This window comes from Pseudorca crassidens, chromosome 8 (assembly GCF_039906515.1).
Source record: "Pseudorca crassidens isolate mPseCra1 chromosome 8, mPseCra1.hap1, whole genome shotgun sequence".
Lineage (NCBI taxonomy): Eukaryota > Metazoa > Chordata > Mammalia > Artiodactyla > Delphinidae > Pseudorca > Pseudorca crassidens.
The window spans coordinates 62,406,861-62,424,434 of record NC_090303.1 but is presented as its reverse complement, the minus strand read 5'-3'; the positions used below and the strand labels follow the sequence as shown (position 1 = coordinate 62,424,434).

General features: G+C 36.5%; 1 protein-coding gene across 1 annotated transcript in view; it reads right to left on the bottom strand.

The window, feature by feature from the left end:
- ITPRID1 (ITPR interacting domain containing 1) overlaps positions 1-17,574 on the bottom strand; it is a 201,258-nt gene that overhangs the window by 28,364 nt on the left and 155,320 nt on the right. Inside the window, 2 exon segments of the mRNA XM_067745595.1 lie at positions 13,782-13,824; positions 14,552-14,609. Of these exon segments, the coding sequence (XP_067601696.1) occupies positions 13,782-13,824; positions 14,552-14,609 (101 nt within the window).

Below are 17,574 nucleotides of genomic sequence, written 5' to 3'. Positions count from 1 at the left end.
TCCTAGTTAAATCATAAACTTTGGTTTGCTCCCCCTTTTTTGGTGTGGTTTATTTCAACCATATTAATATACTTTGATTTTAATATTCCCTTAGAAGTACAACAGTGTTTTCTCTGTTGAATTATAAATCTAATTCTACCTACATTTTAACATTAGGGTGGTATCTTGACTATTCTAACATAACATTAAAATTTTTGTTAGGGAAATAGAGGAATGTTTTGGCAAGAATAAAAGTTTTTGCATCAGACAGATCTGTTTATCCTAGCTCAGTCACTCAATAGCTGGGTTACCTGGATCTAATTATTTATCCTCTCTCAGCCTCAGTTTCCTCTTCTGTAAAATGGGGGTAAAATCCACTAATTCCTGTGGTTGTTTTAAGGATGAGTTAAGAATGTAAAGTGCTGTGTGTGATGCCTGGCCTATAGAATACTCAGTACAGGTTTATCCCCATTCTTTAAGCCCATTTTCCATGCTAAGTGCTCCACGGATGTGATGCCAACCCCTAATCAAGACATGGCTACAAAGACGTATGCAAAGAATCCGTAAAAGAAATACCAATTTAGTTAGAGACATATGTTTTGCACCAGCTAATTATAATTCAAGGCAAACTGTGTTCAGGCCTATAGTAAAGGCATATCAAAATTTATGGGAGCACTGAAGAAGGGGTACTCCAGGGAAGAGGGTTCTTGGAGGAAATGATAGAAGAGGCAATAGCTGAACTGAGACCTTGAGGATGGATGACTTTTGGCATGTAGAAAAAGAAATTGGAAGTGGATTCCATGAAAAGGCAGCAAGGCAACTACAAAGATGTAAAAGTGGGAAGTGCTGAGGGATGCAAAGCAACCCAAATACATGCAGTTTGGGCTGTGGGAAAGGAAGTGAGACCGTCAGGATGTACTGAGGCCAGAATGGGAAAGACCTTGAATTCAATCCTAAGGATATATCTAAGTATAGACAATTAGGAGAATGAAATTCAAAAAACAATCATGAATGAACAGTAGAGCATTATTATGGAAGTGAAAGCTCCCAAACAAGTGTAGGGTTGTAGCTATAGAACTTAGCATCAAGCAACTGCCCCTTTTATTTGATAGTGGATAATACCAGCCTTCATGCTAATGGAACATACTCAGTCAATTAAGAAAAGTACTGATTGCCGGCTGCAAAACATCCCCATGGTGCCAAAATGTCTGTGGAGTGGGTGGGGAGGGGGAGGGAAGGTGTGATAATTAAAAGAATTGTTACTTGCAATGTCACAGGAGCCAATGTGTTAACTCTGCATGCTGGAAGCTAGACTGCTCCCAGCTGCCACGGGGAGGGAGGATGTGGTTTGATCCCTGGCACCACTCCTTGGGACAAGATGAATCACAAATGTGTTAATAGTGAGGTTCCATGTCATAATGTGCCAGATGGAGGTGGTTACATCTCTGATTGATTGCCTCCTGGCCAAGACAGGGGTTTTCCAGAAGGCGAACGTCTCCAAATTGGTGTTGGAGCTCTAGGGATCAGCAGGTCTTTATTTTGGTCAACGTGGACCTGACATTCTTGACTTTATGAAGTGTGGCTTCCCCAGGACACAGGCAGCCAGAAACAGTACGTGGATGAGGAAAGATGTGATGAGGGTGTGATATATGGAAGAAAGTTTTGCGCTGGACTAAGCGTGGCTGTTAGTGAATCTATGTATGCACTGGAAATAAGGGGGTGGCGTGGGGGTGAGGAGATGCACTAGACACCGCGCCCGTGAACGAATTAAATAACTAGAGAGAGGAAAGGAAAGAAAAAGAAGAGAAAGAACAGGGAGGAAATGCTTCCCAGCCCCAGACACCAAATCCCCACAGCAGATGAACCCGGATGCCAGGCTGAGGCCACCAGGCAGAACTACAGAGCAGAGTAATGCTGGGTGACCTTCCCGCCTGTTCCGTTCCTTTCCATTCACCCCAACTATAACCACCCAGCCCTTTGTTGTTGTTGATTTTTCTCCCCAACGCAAGCTTCCGACTATAAACAGCCAACTACAAGGGCAATAACTGTGGCATCCTACTGGGAGCTAACGCAGCCTCTCGTGCAGGCGCTGGGTCCTAATACAGGACAGTGAATAAAGCTTCATTACAGAACAATGGAGTTAGCTGCCAGGGCCTACAGATTTGAATAAACAACAAATAAGCAACATCTGCTCCAGCATATGTGTATGGTAAAAAAAAAAGTCACAAAATAAAAGAATTTGTAAATGCCAAAAGCAACATGAAACTGGCAGTGCTACTGTAGAGTGAATTTTTAATTGCACATGCAAAGAGGCAGGCTGTGGGTATTAGTCTCACATATGTCTTGTTGCTGCCAACCTGGGAGTATAGATGAATTTAATTAAATAAGGATTATCCCTTCTCCCCAGTACAATTACTTATTTATAACAATGATAAAATTGCCTAATAAAAATTGTAATATTTCAAAAACAAGCCTAGAAAACACCCTGCTTTCTGTAAGTCGTTCAGGGCTGTTTGAGTTGGAGTGTGTCTTTTAAAATGAAGTCTTTGCCTACTGCCAGCGAAGAAAACAACAAACAGTAACCCTTATCATAAAGCCCGCTGCAGTTAAACAGCCAGAGATGGTATTATGGAGAAATATAAAGAAAACGCAGAGCAGCATGGGAATTGGCTTTCGTGGGGTGTGCAGAAAATTAAGCAATTGGACTCAAATTGAGGCCAGGCGACTGAGACAAGGGACAGAGCCACTGAGACTTGTGCTCCACCAGTGTACTGGTCCTAATCTGTCTTGTGAACAGGCAGTCTCAAGTGATCAGTTCCCCTCATTCTGGCTATCTTTTTCCCTTTGCACTAATTCCCCCCAAACAAGTAACACTACCTAGGCCGAGCAAACAACCAAAGAGGTGGGCACTTCTGCTCCTCTTCTCATTGCCAATGGAGTCCATTTTTACCTCCAAGTTAGCAAATCACACCATCGGGGAGGTCAGTGGTAATAATCCAGGTATGAAGCCATAAACGCCAAAGTAGATTCATGTGTAGGAGGTTATTATAGAAATCAGTATCTTCTGAGTCTCATGATCTAAGTTTGTTTTATATTTGAGCAATGTTGTTGTTTCAATAGACTTTCTGCACTAGGGTTTAAGGTAAGCGTTAAGAGCTCGTCACCACAGGGATTCTGTCAATGCCAATTTAGAAGGCAACCAGAAACAAAAGACAGTCAGGGGCTCTGAGATGTGTGGCCATGGGCAACCACACAATCTCTGTACATCAGTTTCCTCATCTGTGCACTGGGAATGATAATGATAGAATCCACCTCCAAGGGAGGATTCAATGAATTAATAGATGGAAAGTGTCTGGAAGTGTGCCTGACACAGAGTGAGCACTCAGATGTTGCCCGGAAGTTAAAATGATGCTTTATCAAGGCACTTAAATCTGTACTTGGTTCTTTCCGGGATGTTAGCAGCTTTCAATTCATCTTTTGCTTTTTCCTCTTGACCCTTATCACAATTGTACATTAATAATTAATTAGTTTCTCCTAAATCTTGTAAGCTCCATGAGACTAGGCTCTGTTTGTCTTCCATCTGTAACCCCAGCACCTAGAACAGGTTCTTGTATGTATAAGTGCTCATTGAATATTTGTTGAATGAATTAATTCAGTATGGAAGGAGGACAAGATCCTGGCTTGAATTTTGGTCCTTCCCTTGGCCAGCTGTGTAAACTTAGTCAAGTTAATTTATTGATGTCTTATCTCTAAAGAGGAAAGAATAGTGTGATCATTACATTAAGTACTATAATTAAAATTGCTTGGGACACTACAGATCTGTGTATTGATGTAAATTGTTAATTGACAAGGAAATGCTCCTTCATAATAATTGTAATTGATTGGAGTATAAAGTTCAGCAACAGATTTCACATATATTCTGATAAACCAGCTTTCTGAGAGATGTTGCTGAAATGTGTACAAAAGTGAAGTAAATTGTCTACATTACTTAGTACTAAATGCAACATGAATAAAATGAATGAGCAATTCACAGATTTGAAAGGTATGTACAAATTGGGTAAATTCCTAATTTACATATATTGAAATCTATGACAGTAAAACCATTAAAAAAAAACATGCACTACATTTTAAGCTAGTCATTATACTCTGCCCATAATGCACTGTTGCAACATTAAATCACTACTGATGAATTAGAATTGGGAACTCTTTCGGTTAAGACAAGAGAAGCCCAGAAGGCGACATGACCAATGTGGGGAGGCAACATGTATGTATGGGATTGCCTGATGGGTCAGGCACTGTGCTAGGCTTACTGGGTAAATAGGACAAGATTCCTACCCCTAAAAGGAGCACTGTTTGGCACAAGAGAGCCAGGTTACAGTTTCTCCAGTAAGTCCTGTGGAGGTGTCATTCACCAAGGGCAATAATAGCAAAAGGAAGCGGGTATAGGTAGAGAAAATAAAGGAGGAAGAATAGCAGGGACTACGGAATTTGTCTGCCTAACAAAGGAAATAGGCCATTTTTGGTGTTTTCTAAATTCGAATACCAGCCTCTTTGAAATAACAAAGAAAGAAGAAGAGAGAGGAAGAGGGAGAGGGAGAGGGAGAGAAAGAGAAGGGGAGGGGAGGGGAGGGAAGAGAAAGGAAGGGAAGGGAAAAATTGAGAGAGAATAAACGATTCTAGTTTAGTGGTAACTGATGAGGAAGAAGACCAACCAGGAGACAGGATATAAAAGTTATCTCTTCAAAGTTCTCTAGGTCCCCAAATATACTCAAATTGTAAAAATTAACATTTAGGATTATCTTCATTGAATGATTATTCTGTGTAGACAAATTAGAAAATACAGATAAGCAAAAGGAGGAAAAACCAGATGTAATTCTATCATCTGGAGATTGCCATTGTTAATACTGTGATCTCTCCCTCTTTCTCTCTCTTGATTGATTGATCAAAGGATTGATTTTTGTTGTTGTTGTTGAAAATGTTTGAAACTTGTTTCAAACATTTTCATTTGTACTGTATAAAATGTAAGAAGGGGAAAGACAAAATATTACCTGAAACTCATCACCATGAGATGGTCACCAAACTATTACCTGTAGTTTATCTTATATGTAATTTTTATGTCTATTATATAGATTAAATATGTAATTTTATATAAGCAAATTGAGATGTTTTTCTGTAGGAATATGAGTTTTATTTTGACCTGTTTTTATCTCCTAAGTCTTTAACCACTGTGGCGTAAAATACCAGTTGTGTTCTCATTAATCACTGCGTGATATGCAGCATTATTTATTTAAACAACCTTTTACGTTGGATATCTAGGCTAGTTCTGATTTTTTTTTAATTTAATTTTTTTTGATTATTTTTAGTTTTCACACCTCTTTTATAACTGTTTTAGGATAACTTTCTAGAGGGTGCGCACAGCTCAGAAGGTAAACCATTTGCAATATTTCTGATACATGTTGTTATATTGCCTTTGGAAAACAATGTGTATACTTGACATTAGATTATATGATTTCTTAACCCTCCATCAATTTAGTAACTCATTTGTCTATTTTAGTGTAATTTAAATTTCTTAGATTACTACTGAGGTTGAAATTTGCTTCATTTACATTATTTTGAATTTATAGTGTTAACTTTGCATTTTCTGCACTTTTCTATAAGGTGGAGGACTCAGTCCCCAGGTCTTGGATTTGGTATTTTGCTTTGTTTGGAGGAGGAAAGTGTCACTTATACTTATACTTTTTTATTGAATTCAAACATTACTGCATTTATATCTATGGCAAAGTAGCCTATACATTATGTGTGAGTGTGTGTGTGTGTATAAGATATAAATGAAATAATCTTTGCATTACAGTTTGTTAGATATTTTAATAAATATTCCAAGAACACCAGCAAGGAATACTTATTTCAATATTCTTCTATTAAAGGCACATTATCAATTATAATATTAATATCTTTTCTATCATATTTTATTATTTCATGTTTGACCTGTAAAAGATGAGAGGAATAATAAAATCTCTCAATTTGAGTGGAGATGTTGGTCAAAGGGTACAAAGTTGCAGTTATTCAGGATGAGTAAGTCTAGAGATCTAAGGTACTGCATGATGACTATAGCTGGTAATACTGTATTGAATATTAGAAATTTGCTGAGAGATTTCGGGTTCATTCATTACACACACACAAAAAGTTAACTATGTGAAGAGATGGCATGTTAATTAGCTTGAGTAGTCATCATCATAGTAATTATTTCACTGTGTATATGTACATCAAATTATCACATTGTACACCTTAACATACATAATTTTTATTAAAACAAAATCTCCCATTTTCATTGTGTCAATTTCCTATAGTATCACAGAGTTTATTTTGCTAAGTAGTGTTATGAAAATAACATATACACATGGTTACATAATAAAAAGATGCCAATTAATTTAAAACATGTGTTTCCCTTCTGTTAAGGTACTGCCATTAACAGTCCCTTATACATTCTTTCAGAAGCATCCTGCACATACTTTCCACTCTCAATATACTCTTTTAACACAAAGAGGTATGTATATAGACTCTTTTGCATGTATCTTTTTCCCCCTCCTTTAGCAGGTGTATATCTTAGAGACCTTTCCGTATCAACATATAAATATCTGCCTCATTTAAAAAAATAGATTTTAATGTCAGAATAGATTAATAGATTTTAATGTCAGAATGTACAATAATTATTTGAAGCAAACATATTTTTGGCACTTAGGCTGCCTCTAGTTGCTTGTTATTATAAACATTTTTATAGTAAAAAATCCTTGCGTGTACATTTGAGTCTATTGGTAGGTCAAGTTTCAGAACTATAATAATTGCACTAAAGTTACATACATTTAAAATTGTGCAACATCAACAGATTATACTCCAAATAATTATGACAATTTAGCTTCCAACCAACATTGGGTGTTTGTTTTAAATTTTTATTATCACTGGGTATTATATAAATCTTTAAATATTTGCTAATATGGTAGGTGAAACACATGTTATCATTATTGTTTAAGTTTGTATTTCTTTAGTTACAGGAGACATTGATCATGTTTTACCATTTTTATGGAGCTTGTACATTTCTTCCCTGGACTTTGTATCTATTTCCTTTCCTCATTAATCTAATAAGGTTTTGTTGTTGTTCTAATTGATTTCTAGAGGCTTTTTACAAATTCATAAAATCAGTCTTTATATAGTAGATGTTAATTATTTGGTATGTAATGATTCATAATTTTTAAATCTTAAATGTGGTTTATAATTTTGATTAAATTTTTAAAGTCTTCTTTTTAAGTTTTTTTACCTTGAAGTATATTTTATTAGATTTTAATATGCTAAACCCTAATTAATTTTTGTCTTTATTTCTCTTTTATCCTATTTCCAATCTTTCACAGTAGTTTGTTATAATAAAATAGAATTTAAACAAATTATTATTGTAAATTTTATTTTTATCCCAAGTTACTTTGTAATATTTTGTTTCAAAAATTTTGACAATAATTAATTAACTTTGTATGTTTAGTTGGTTTTTACTTGAGTTCACTTTTTCCATACCCTATTTGAATTATTCTAGAGTACTTTTTTTTTTTTTTTTGCGGTACGCGGGCCTCTCACTGTTGTGGCCTCTCCCGTTGCGGAGCACAGGCTGAGAGATTTCGGGTTCATTCATTCGGGTTCAGACACTCAGGCTCAGCGGCCATGGCTCACGGGCCCAGCCGCTCCGCGGCATGTGGGATCTTCCCCGACCGGGGCACGAACCCGTGTCCCCTGCATTGGCAGGCGGACTCTCAACCACTGCGCCACCAGGGAAGCCCCTAGAGTACTTTTTTTTTTTTTTCCTTGCAGGATCTTAGTTCCCTGACCAGGGATTGAACCCAGGCAGTGACAGCTTGGAGTCCTACCACTGGACTGCCAGGGAATTCCCAGGACTATGTTATTTTGAGTAACATCTTACTCAGTCAGGACATTGTCCTAGAAGGGTAGTGAAGGGAATACTTCATGAATCTTCCTTTGAGAATGACTTTAAGCTGCCCTTGCATATAGAAAAAATATGAATGGGTATAAAATCATTGGTTCACATTTTCCCACTTCTAAATTATGTGTACATCAGTTTACTCCCATCTGCCATTTAGTGTTCCTAGTGACATGTTGGAACGTTTTCACTTGTAAGTAATCTGTACTTTTCTGTCTGGAAATTTGTGGATTACCCCTTTCCCCACCTTATCATTGTATCTCATACATTTTACTGTGATATTTAGGTGTTCTCATTTCCTTCATGTACCTAGACTTAATAAAAACTATTTTTGTTGCAATATTTATTTATCAAAGGTAAGATTTAGCTAATTTACACTGCTACTGTACTCCCTTTGTCCTTGTATTTCTATCATCTATCTATCTATCTATCATTATCTATCATCTATCTGAACATTTCTTACTTTCGCAGTCTATCAGCTTTAATCATTATCTTGCCAACCTTCTATCTAAGGTAAAGACATTAGTGTACTGTACTGAATGTTTTCTGTTTGCTCCTCCAGATCTAGTCTCCTTTCTTCTCTATGTGTCCCTTATTGACCATATCAATGAGCTTCCTTGATCTCTGGCATCATCTTGGGTTTGGCCATTGGAGATTGGAGGATAGCGAGAGAGGGAGTTTGGAGTATTTATTTTCCCACCTGCCTCCTTGCTGGGTCATCCACAGCTTGGCTGCCTCACTCTACAAAAAGCCACAGCTTTCCGTACAGCTGTTCACCACCCGGTTTCAGCCACTACTCCTTCCCCTGCCTCTGCAGTCCTAAGAGTGGTAATTTCTCCTTCCCCTGCCCCTGCAGTCCTAAGAGTGGTAATTTCTCCCTAATATTTCCAAACCTAGGATTTGGCACCATTCATTGCTGGGTTTAAGCTTGTTCATACGTTTATGGAAACTACTTCTCAGTTGCCCAGGTTGGGTGCTATCTGTTTTCTTCTTGGATGAAAGTCCCTGTTCTTTCCTCCACCTTTCTTCCAACGTTTCATCTACCACTTCCCAACAGCTCTAATTCTACCTTCAAAATGTTTATGTGACCAGAATTAAGTCTCTGTGTTTGCCTATTTGTTGATTCTCGAAGCTGAAAACCAATCAACAGTGTTCACATTGTTATAGCTGTGTAAATATGATTCAATGCAGAGTCTGTAGTTTGGTCAGGTGGCATTCCCTTTTCTTTATGCCCATTGCCATCAACTGGTATTAGATACCATTAATTTAAAGATTTCTATTATTTATGTACCACTAAAAAAGGAAAAAACCCTCTGCCAATTAAATTATGACCTGCCATCAATTGTAAGATGTATCTTGATTTCAAGGAAAAACTGTTCATCTTATAATTGATGAAATACAGTGGTCAACTCTTCCCTTGCCCTCTTGACTTGTCCTTGAGCAGTTCTCAGCCTGGAGTCACAATCCATTTCACAGCCTGCATTATTTTTCTCATTCACCAACCACATGTCTTCCAACTGCAGAGGAGTCATTTCAAAGTTGTATGGTGTAGTATTTAAGAGTACAGACTCTGGTGCTAGATGACCTGAATTTGAAACCTGGAACCACTTTCTACTATCTGTGAGGCCATGGAAAGTTACTTAACCTCTCTGTGCTTCAGTTTCTTCATCTAATAATTAGAAATAATAATAGTGCCTAACTCAATGGTTTATTTTGAGGATTAAAAGGTGTAATGCATGTGAAGTACCCAGAACATGTGAAGTACCGGTTACACTGTGACTGTCCTTGTTAAATATAATGAAATTGCTCTGTGACTGGTCTCCGTTAAATGCCCCTTACTGCTTGGGTCTCAAAGTAGCATCCCCAGTCCTCCTCCAAATGGTAGAAAGAAACACAACAGGGCATTACTTTTCCCCAATTAAATATCTTCACCAATCTTTTCTTTCTCTCTGCAACTTGTCCCTTCTTTAAATACACAATGAGCTCAAGAGTTGTGGAACTGAGTCCTACAATTTCCTTAGAAAAGTTGCATATACGGATTTGTCACATGTTGACTTTGTATCTGATATCTTTTTTAGAACCTCAGTCAAAACTAAGACGGGAAGAGTCCAACTCTAACCACCTGTTAGGACTATGTAATATACTCCTTGGATCTGGCTTCCTTGACATTTTGTTTATTATATCCATTTCATTTTCTACTTGATTCTTAAATAATTTCTCACACATGTCTCCTACTTTTTAAATTCAGTTATTTTTCTGCAGTATTCAATCTGTCACTTACTGCCTTCATTGTACTTTTTTAAATTATAATTTTTCTATCAGCTTTTTGCTATACCTCTGTGATTTTTTTAAACTTTTTTTTTATACAGCAGGTTCTTATTAGTTACCTATTTTATACACATCAGTGTATACATGTCAATCCCTATCTCCCAAGTCATCCCACCCCCCCCCACCCACCCTGCTTTCCCCCCTTGGTGTCCATACGTTTGTTCTCTACATCTATGTATCTATTCCTACCTTGCAAACTGGTTCATCTGTACTATTTTTCTAGATTCCACATATATGCATTAATATCTGATTTTTATTTTTCTCTTTCTGACTTACTTCACTCAGTATGACAGTCTCTAGATCCATCCACATCTCTACAAATGACCCAGTTTCATTCCTTTTTATGGCTGAGTAATATTCCATTGTATATATGTACCACATCTTCTTTATCCATTTGTCTGTTGATGGGCATTGAGGTTGCTTCCATGACCTGGCTATTGTAAATAGTGCTGCAGTGAACATTGGGGCACATGTGTCTTTTTGAATTATGGTTTTCTCTGGATATATGCCCAGTAGTGGGATTATTGGATCATATGTAATTCTATTTTCAGTTTTTTAAGGAACCTCCATACTGTTCTCCATAGTGGCTGTATCAATTTACATTCCCACCAACAGTGCAAGAGGGTTCCCTTTCCTCCACTTCCTCTCCAGCATTTGTTGTTTGTAGATTTTCTAATGATGCCCATCCTAATTGGTGTGAGGTGATACCTCATTGTAGTTTTGATTTGCATTTCTCTACTAATTAATGATGTTGAGCAGCTTTTCATGTGCCTCTTGGCCATCTGTATGTCTTCTTTGGAGAAATGTCTATTTAGGTCTTCTGCCCATTTTTTTTTTTTTAACATCTTTATTGGAGTATAATTGCTTTACAATTGTGTGTTAGTTTCTGCTTTATAACAAAGTGAATCAGCTATACATATACATATATCCCCATATCCCCTCCCTCTTGCATGTCCCTCCCACCCTCCCTATCCCACCTCTCTAGGTGGTCACAAAGCACTGAGCTGATCTCCCTGTGCTATGCGGCTGCTTCCCACTAGCTATCTATTGATTTGTTAATGGTTGCTTTAAATCCTCAAAATTTCACAGTGTACTTTATTTTCTTTTATTAAATTTTATTTATTTTTATTTTTATTTTTTGGCTGCATTGGGTCTTCGTTGCTGCACATGGGCTTTCTCTAGTTGCAGCGAGCGGGGGCTTCTCTTGTTGTGGAGCACAGGCTCTAGGTGCGCGGGCTTCAGTAGTTGTGGCATGCATGCTAGTAGTTGTGACTCGCGGGCTCTAGAGTGCAAGCTCAGTAGTTGTGGCTCACGGGCTTAGTTGCTCCGTGCATGTGGGATCTTCCTGGACCAGGGATCGAACCTGTGTCCCCTGCATTGGCAGGTGGATTTTTAACCACTGTGCCACCAGGGAAGTCCCTCGTGGTGTACTTTAATATTGTACCATTTCACATAAGATGTAAAAACTTTGAGCTATATTGATCCATTTACCAACCTCCCCTTCCTCCATGCTGAAAATGTCATATGTATTACATTTATGTATGGTATAAACATCACAGTTCACTGTCTATCATTAGTCTGAAGAGCTTCCTTTAGCATTGTAAGTGCACTGTAGAACTATACTAACGAGTTATGGTCATAATTTCCAAATGAATCTAAGTTAACTCTCAGATTAGTCAAGGCATACCTTTCCTGTCACTGTAATATCAGCAAACACAGAAAAATTACCACAGTATCTAGCAGTTCACAATTAGAGGCTATTCCAAAAATGCTCACCAATAAAAGAATGACTACAAAGAATCATTTGGAATCCTCAGAAATGAATATTTTCAGTGAGATGAGAATTGTTATATGTTTCCTTCTTATATTTATATTCCCTCGTCATTCCAGTGATAATTTTTCAGTGATAAAGGGAGGATGGTACATTTGTGGCCTTGGGTCCCCATCTTTCATAAGAAGAAATTTTGCTCAAATTCATTTAGGGAAATGCTTAAATACACTTTTTCTGCTAATATTCAGAGTATTGTGCTTGAGTAGATGAAATAGTCTTTAGAATATCTTCAAGTTTTAAAGGTATTTGAAGTGTTCATCACATGCCTTCATCTATTTGTATGTATATATGTGTCTTAAAACTACAATTCATTATTACTCCCATGGTTCTGTGGATTGATTCAGGTTAGCTATGTGGTTGTTGCTTGGATTCTCTCAGGCAGTTGCAGTCTGATGGCATCTGGGCTGGAGTCATTTGAAAGTTTGACTGAACTGGGTAACTAAGATGATTTATTCACAGGTGAGCTCATTCAAGGCTGTCCCACCAGAGTGATCACATGTGGCATACCCACATGGTGCACTTTTCACACAGAATGAGCTAGGGCTAGGTTCCCAGAAGGAATGTTCCAAGAGCAGGTATCTCAAGAAACAGGAAGCAGCCAGGTGGGTTAAAGGATAAGCTTGAAAGTGGCACAACATCATTTCTGCCATATCCTATTGGTCAAACAGTCCATGTGCTTTCATCTTTTAAGTAAAGTCATCTTTTGAACTTTGTGTAAACATTCATTCATATGTGTATATATTTAATATGTACATATATAATTCATATATATGTAATCCATTCATATATATTAATCAAAGTAATAATTTTCCCTTTCCCTATTAATCAAACTAGTTTTACTTATTTTTTCTCAGTCCTATTTTTCTTGGGTTAACAACACTGTTTTTGAAAGTAATAAAATCGCATTTGCTTTACTATAATTCAGATTTTCTCCATTAGGCCAACCTTCACCCATCTTAATTTGTTCTATGAATTTGAGATTAAATGTAAATTAGTGCTTTTGCCTAACTTCCCAAATCATTTTTTGGAATGACTGGGGAGACTTACATGGTATCAGCAGACCTCTTAATTGAATGTCAAGGAAGGCAATTCCTATTGGCAAGGGGACCTCCAGCTTCACTGAGAAGCGTTCAATTAGATGGAAAACAGATGCTTATTTTTGTCTTATAAACCTCAGTGCAGGTTAGTGGTAATTACTTCGAAGAGCAGGATAACAATTTATGTAATCAGCAGGACCCTATAATTACTAATGCATAATTTCTAAACAGCGTTTAGCAAAATGAGGCCCATACATACACTTTGTAATGAAAAAAATGTGTTTGACACCACACTAAATTAAATTTTAAATTTGCATATTTTCTTCTAGGAAGCACGCGAGCTTCATCTGCTTTATTTTGCTTCACTAACCCCTGTCTACTTCTAGCTCTTTTATAGCATCATGGAAATGCTGAATCACAATGATGGCTGAATGGCAGCCTAAGAACCAGTAGTGGAGAAAGACTTCCTTCTCTGTTTTCTAGGGTAATATAACACCAGTCTAAGAGATGATTTGGAATGTTACATCTAAGCAACTTGTTTCCACTGTGAGATTAATATGATGGTCATAGAATCACTTAATGTAGACTATAAGTGCCAGCAGAGAACTTAAAAATTATCTGTACTTACCTCTTTATTACAGACGGAAAAACTGAGGTCCAGTAAAATATGACTTGTGAAACAGCAAGCAGTTGGCAGTAGGAGTAAGAAAGTATTCACTCAGTTAGTCCCAGGTCTGTGTAAAATCCATTTCATTAGCCTATTTTGGGCCATATAGAGTTTTTTTTTTTTTTTTTTTTTTTTTTTTTTGCGACTACTTACTCTTAAGCAGAAAAGAAATTTTACTCATAAAATATTCTAATGGAATGGGAATGGATTTCTTTTAAAAATAATGAGTCTAAACCTTTACCTATATTTAATTTTTATTTATTTATTTTTTTGCGGTACGCGGGCCTCTCACTGTTGTGGCCTCTCCCGTTGCGGAGCACAGGCTCCGGATGCGCAGGCTCAGCGGCCGTGGCTCACGGGCCCAGCCGCTCTGCGGCATGTGGGATCTTCCCGGACCGGGGCACGAACCCGTGTCCCCTGCATCGGCAGGCGGACTCTCAACCACTGCGCCACCAGGGAAGTCCCATATAGAGTTTTTGTTAGACAATAACACATACTACATTAGCCCCAGGGATACTGGACATTTCTGTAGTAAGTATTTTGAAATTTACATGTACATATGCATTGCTAGCAGGTGTTTAATAATAGTAGGTCGAAGTAGTAGTAATAGTAGGTACAGCATCTCTTGAAGATAATTTAAGTTCTACATATTAAGAAAATTGAGCACTAGTTATTGACATTTTCTTTGTGAAAGACCATTGATGAAATTGTACACCTTGATGAATTCTTACCTACAGTTCCTGAGGTCATGTCGAGAGGATTACCAGCCTCTTCTTCAAAGCTCTGGACCTGAGACACCAAAGTGCATCAGTCTCATTAGAAACGCTTTCATAATAAATTCACTTCATTTATTTAATCAACATATAATGAATACCTACTGGCTACTGCCAAGAGGATTAAACATGATTTCTGAACTCAGAGAGCTAACAGTCTGTGGCAGGCAGGTGGTATGTACAAGGCACTCATAACAAAGATTCAAAGAACTAAGGGAGTTAAGAAGAGGGAAAGGGAAAGATCACTTCTGGGTGGAAGGAATAGAGGCCCTGCCTGGAAAATGTGGCATTTGAACTAAACTTAAATAATATTATTACTATTAACCTAGAAATATTTCTTTTGTTCCTAAAGAGCTTTAACTATATTTGGAGCAAGCAAGTTATTTCCCATATTTAATTTTAGCTCTCTAAGGGATTTATTTACAACTTGGTAAATTTGTGGAGAGCAATTCAGGAAATTTCATAACTCAGTTGCTATATAAAGCTTAGAAAAAAAAATTTGAAAAAAATATATGAAAAAATTTGAAAAAAATTTGAAAAAAATATTTGAAAAAATATATGAAAAAAAATTTCATAACTCAGTTGCTATATAAAGCTTAGAAAGCGCAAAGAAAATTTGATTTTCAAATTGATTTTCAAATTGAGAGAGTAGAATTTATTTAAAAAATTCTTTTAAGGAATTAATATTACCCTATTAACGAGAATAAAATTGTTAAAACAAAATAATAATTATTTCTTTAAAAATAATAACAGCTTTCTATAGAAACTTGATAAATATAAAAAGTTAAAGAAGGTAGGAAAATGGTTACTGTTATTATTTTGGAGCATGTCTTTGCAGGTTTTCTTTTAATACATTAATTCTGGATATAGTAACGTAGTCAAATTTTCATCTCAAAATTTGGAGGGACCTTTTTTCCCCATATCATAAAATTTCTTTGAAAACACCATCTTCAATGAGTGCACAGTAGGCCATATTTTGAAGGTACATTAATTTACTTAATGATTCTCCTAATGTTGGAAAGTTTTCTAAATTTTGCAAATAGAAATGATGCTGAGATGAGTATCTTTGTACATAAATCTATTTCTACATGTCATATTATTTATTTGGGATTCATGTCTGAATATTGAAGGCTGAATCAAAGGATGAAAACATTTTAAGCATTGTGGTACATATGGCCAAAAATTACCTTTAACCCAGGAATAAACAGAGGACTATGAGGATATAGCTCAGCAATGTAAGAAGAAATATTTATTCCCTCTTTTTAATCCTTCATCTCTTTTTTCACAGAAGGTACTTTATACTTGTAATTGGTTAGACATACTTCTACTTAATTAGACATACTTCTACTTAATACTTAACATTATTTTTACTGGTTTTGTAACTCAAACCAGTGTGCACCATATAAATTTTTCAGTATAATAAGTAAATTTTTTCTCTGTGAATGTTATCCTGGAGAAAAATCCACTTAGTGCAATGTAAAGTACCTATTCATCTATTAAAAAAAAGAAAAACAAAAAATTCCCAATAATGTAAAATGGAAACCAGGTGTATTCCTGGGTTATTCCACCTGGGCCCAAGTTATTAAAAAAAAAAAATAATTATAACGTTTGAAATATTTCTCACCTAAACAAGATGCTGACTGGCATTGTTTAATACTATGGGTAACATTCTTACATAGGAGTTCCAGAGAGCAGGGTCCTTATATGTAAGCCAGAGGGAAGGTTAAAGATGTTATATTGTAGATACAAAGAAGCATCCTAAGAGAGTCTACAGTTACAGAAGTTTCATAAGTATTAAATTCTCATAATATATTTGGGAATTAAAAAAAGAAAGGAACAGACTCAGTTTAACTCAGTAAAATTAAACACAAAAATGTTGATTTTTGCATTAAAAATCTATGTACAACTTGGTTGGAATCATAATTTTGAGAAGTGAGCCAAATATTACCATATTCAGCCTTTAGTAGGACTTTAGGGAAAACATCATAGAGTGATCTGGAGGCAGAATTTGGCCAATCAGAGTTGAAATTCTGATAGGTAGATATTTAAGTACATTGGTTTATGTTTTAACTGCCATGAAAATCTGCCAATTTCACACATAGTTTTCATTTCTTATATTTTTAAATTTGCCATTAAAAAATGACTATTAAATCTGGCATTAGCTCCTGTTTAAGCTACAACCTACCCAAGTTTCATTTACTCATACATTGGTATTGAGTGAAAGAAATATTTTTCTCCCAGTCTGTGTGATGAAGATTTAATATTTTAAATATACATTTTTAAGAAAACAAAGTTTGGGACTTCCCTGGTGGTGCAGTGGTTAAGAATTTAACGAGATCTCGTCTGGGAAGATCCCACATGCCGCGGAGCAACTAAGCCCGTGCGCCACAACTACTGAGGCCCCCGCGCCTAGAGCCCGTGCTCTGCAACAAGAGAAGCCACCACAATGAGAAGCCCGCGCCCACAATGAAGAGCAGCCCCCGCTCGCTACAATTAGAGAAAGCCCACGTGCAGCAACAAAGACCCAATGCAGCCAAAAATAAATACATAAGTAAATAAATTTATTTAAAAAAAAGAAAACAAAATTCAAATAGTGAGTTTTTAAATATCATTTTGAAGGCTCTCTCTGCCTTATATATACATATAGCCTCTTACACAAATCTGGGCAAATATTAAAGAAACACCACAAAGAAAGTTGGCTTCAAAGTTCAACAGAATATTTTGTTTTTATATGGAAGCCACTCACAGATTAAATTATCAAATACTTCTAATATTAATTTACTCGTTTATGAATATTTACCAAGTTCCCACTATGTGCCACAAAACGTGAGGTTTTTATTTTTATTTTATTTTTATTTTTGGTGTCTGAATGTGTTCTCCCTTACCACACCTATATATACTAATACGTATTGCTTTTCCTTGAATAATTGTCATATAAGAATATTTGAAAGTTTGCCATGCAAGGACTAACATTCTTTTCT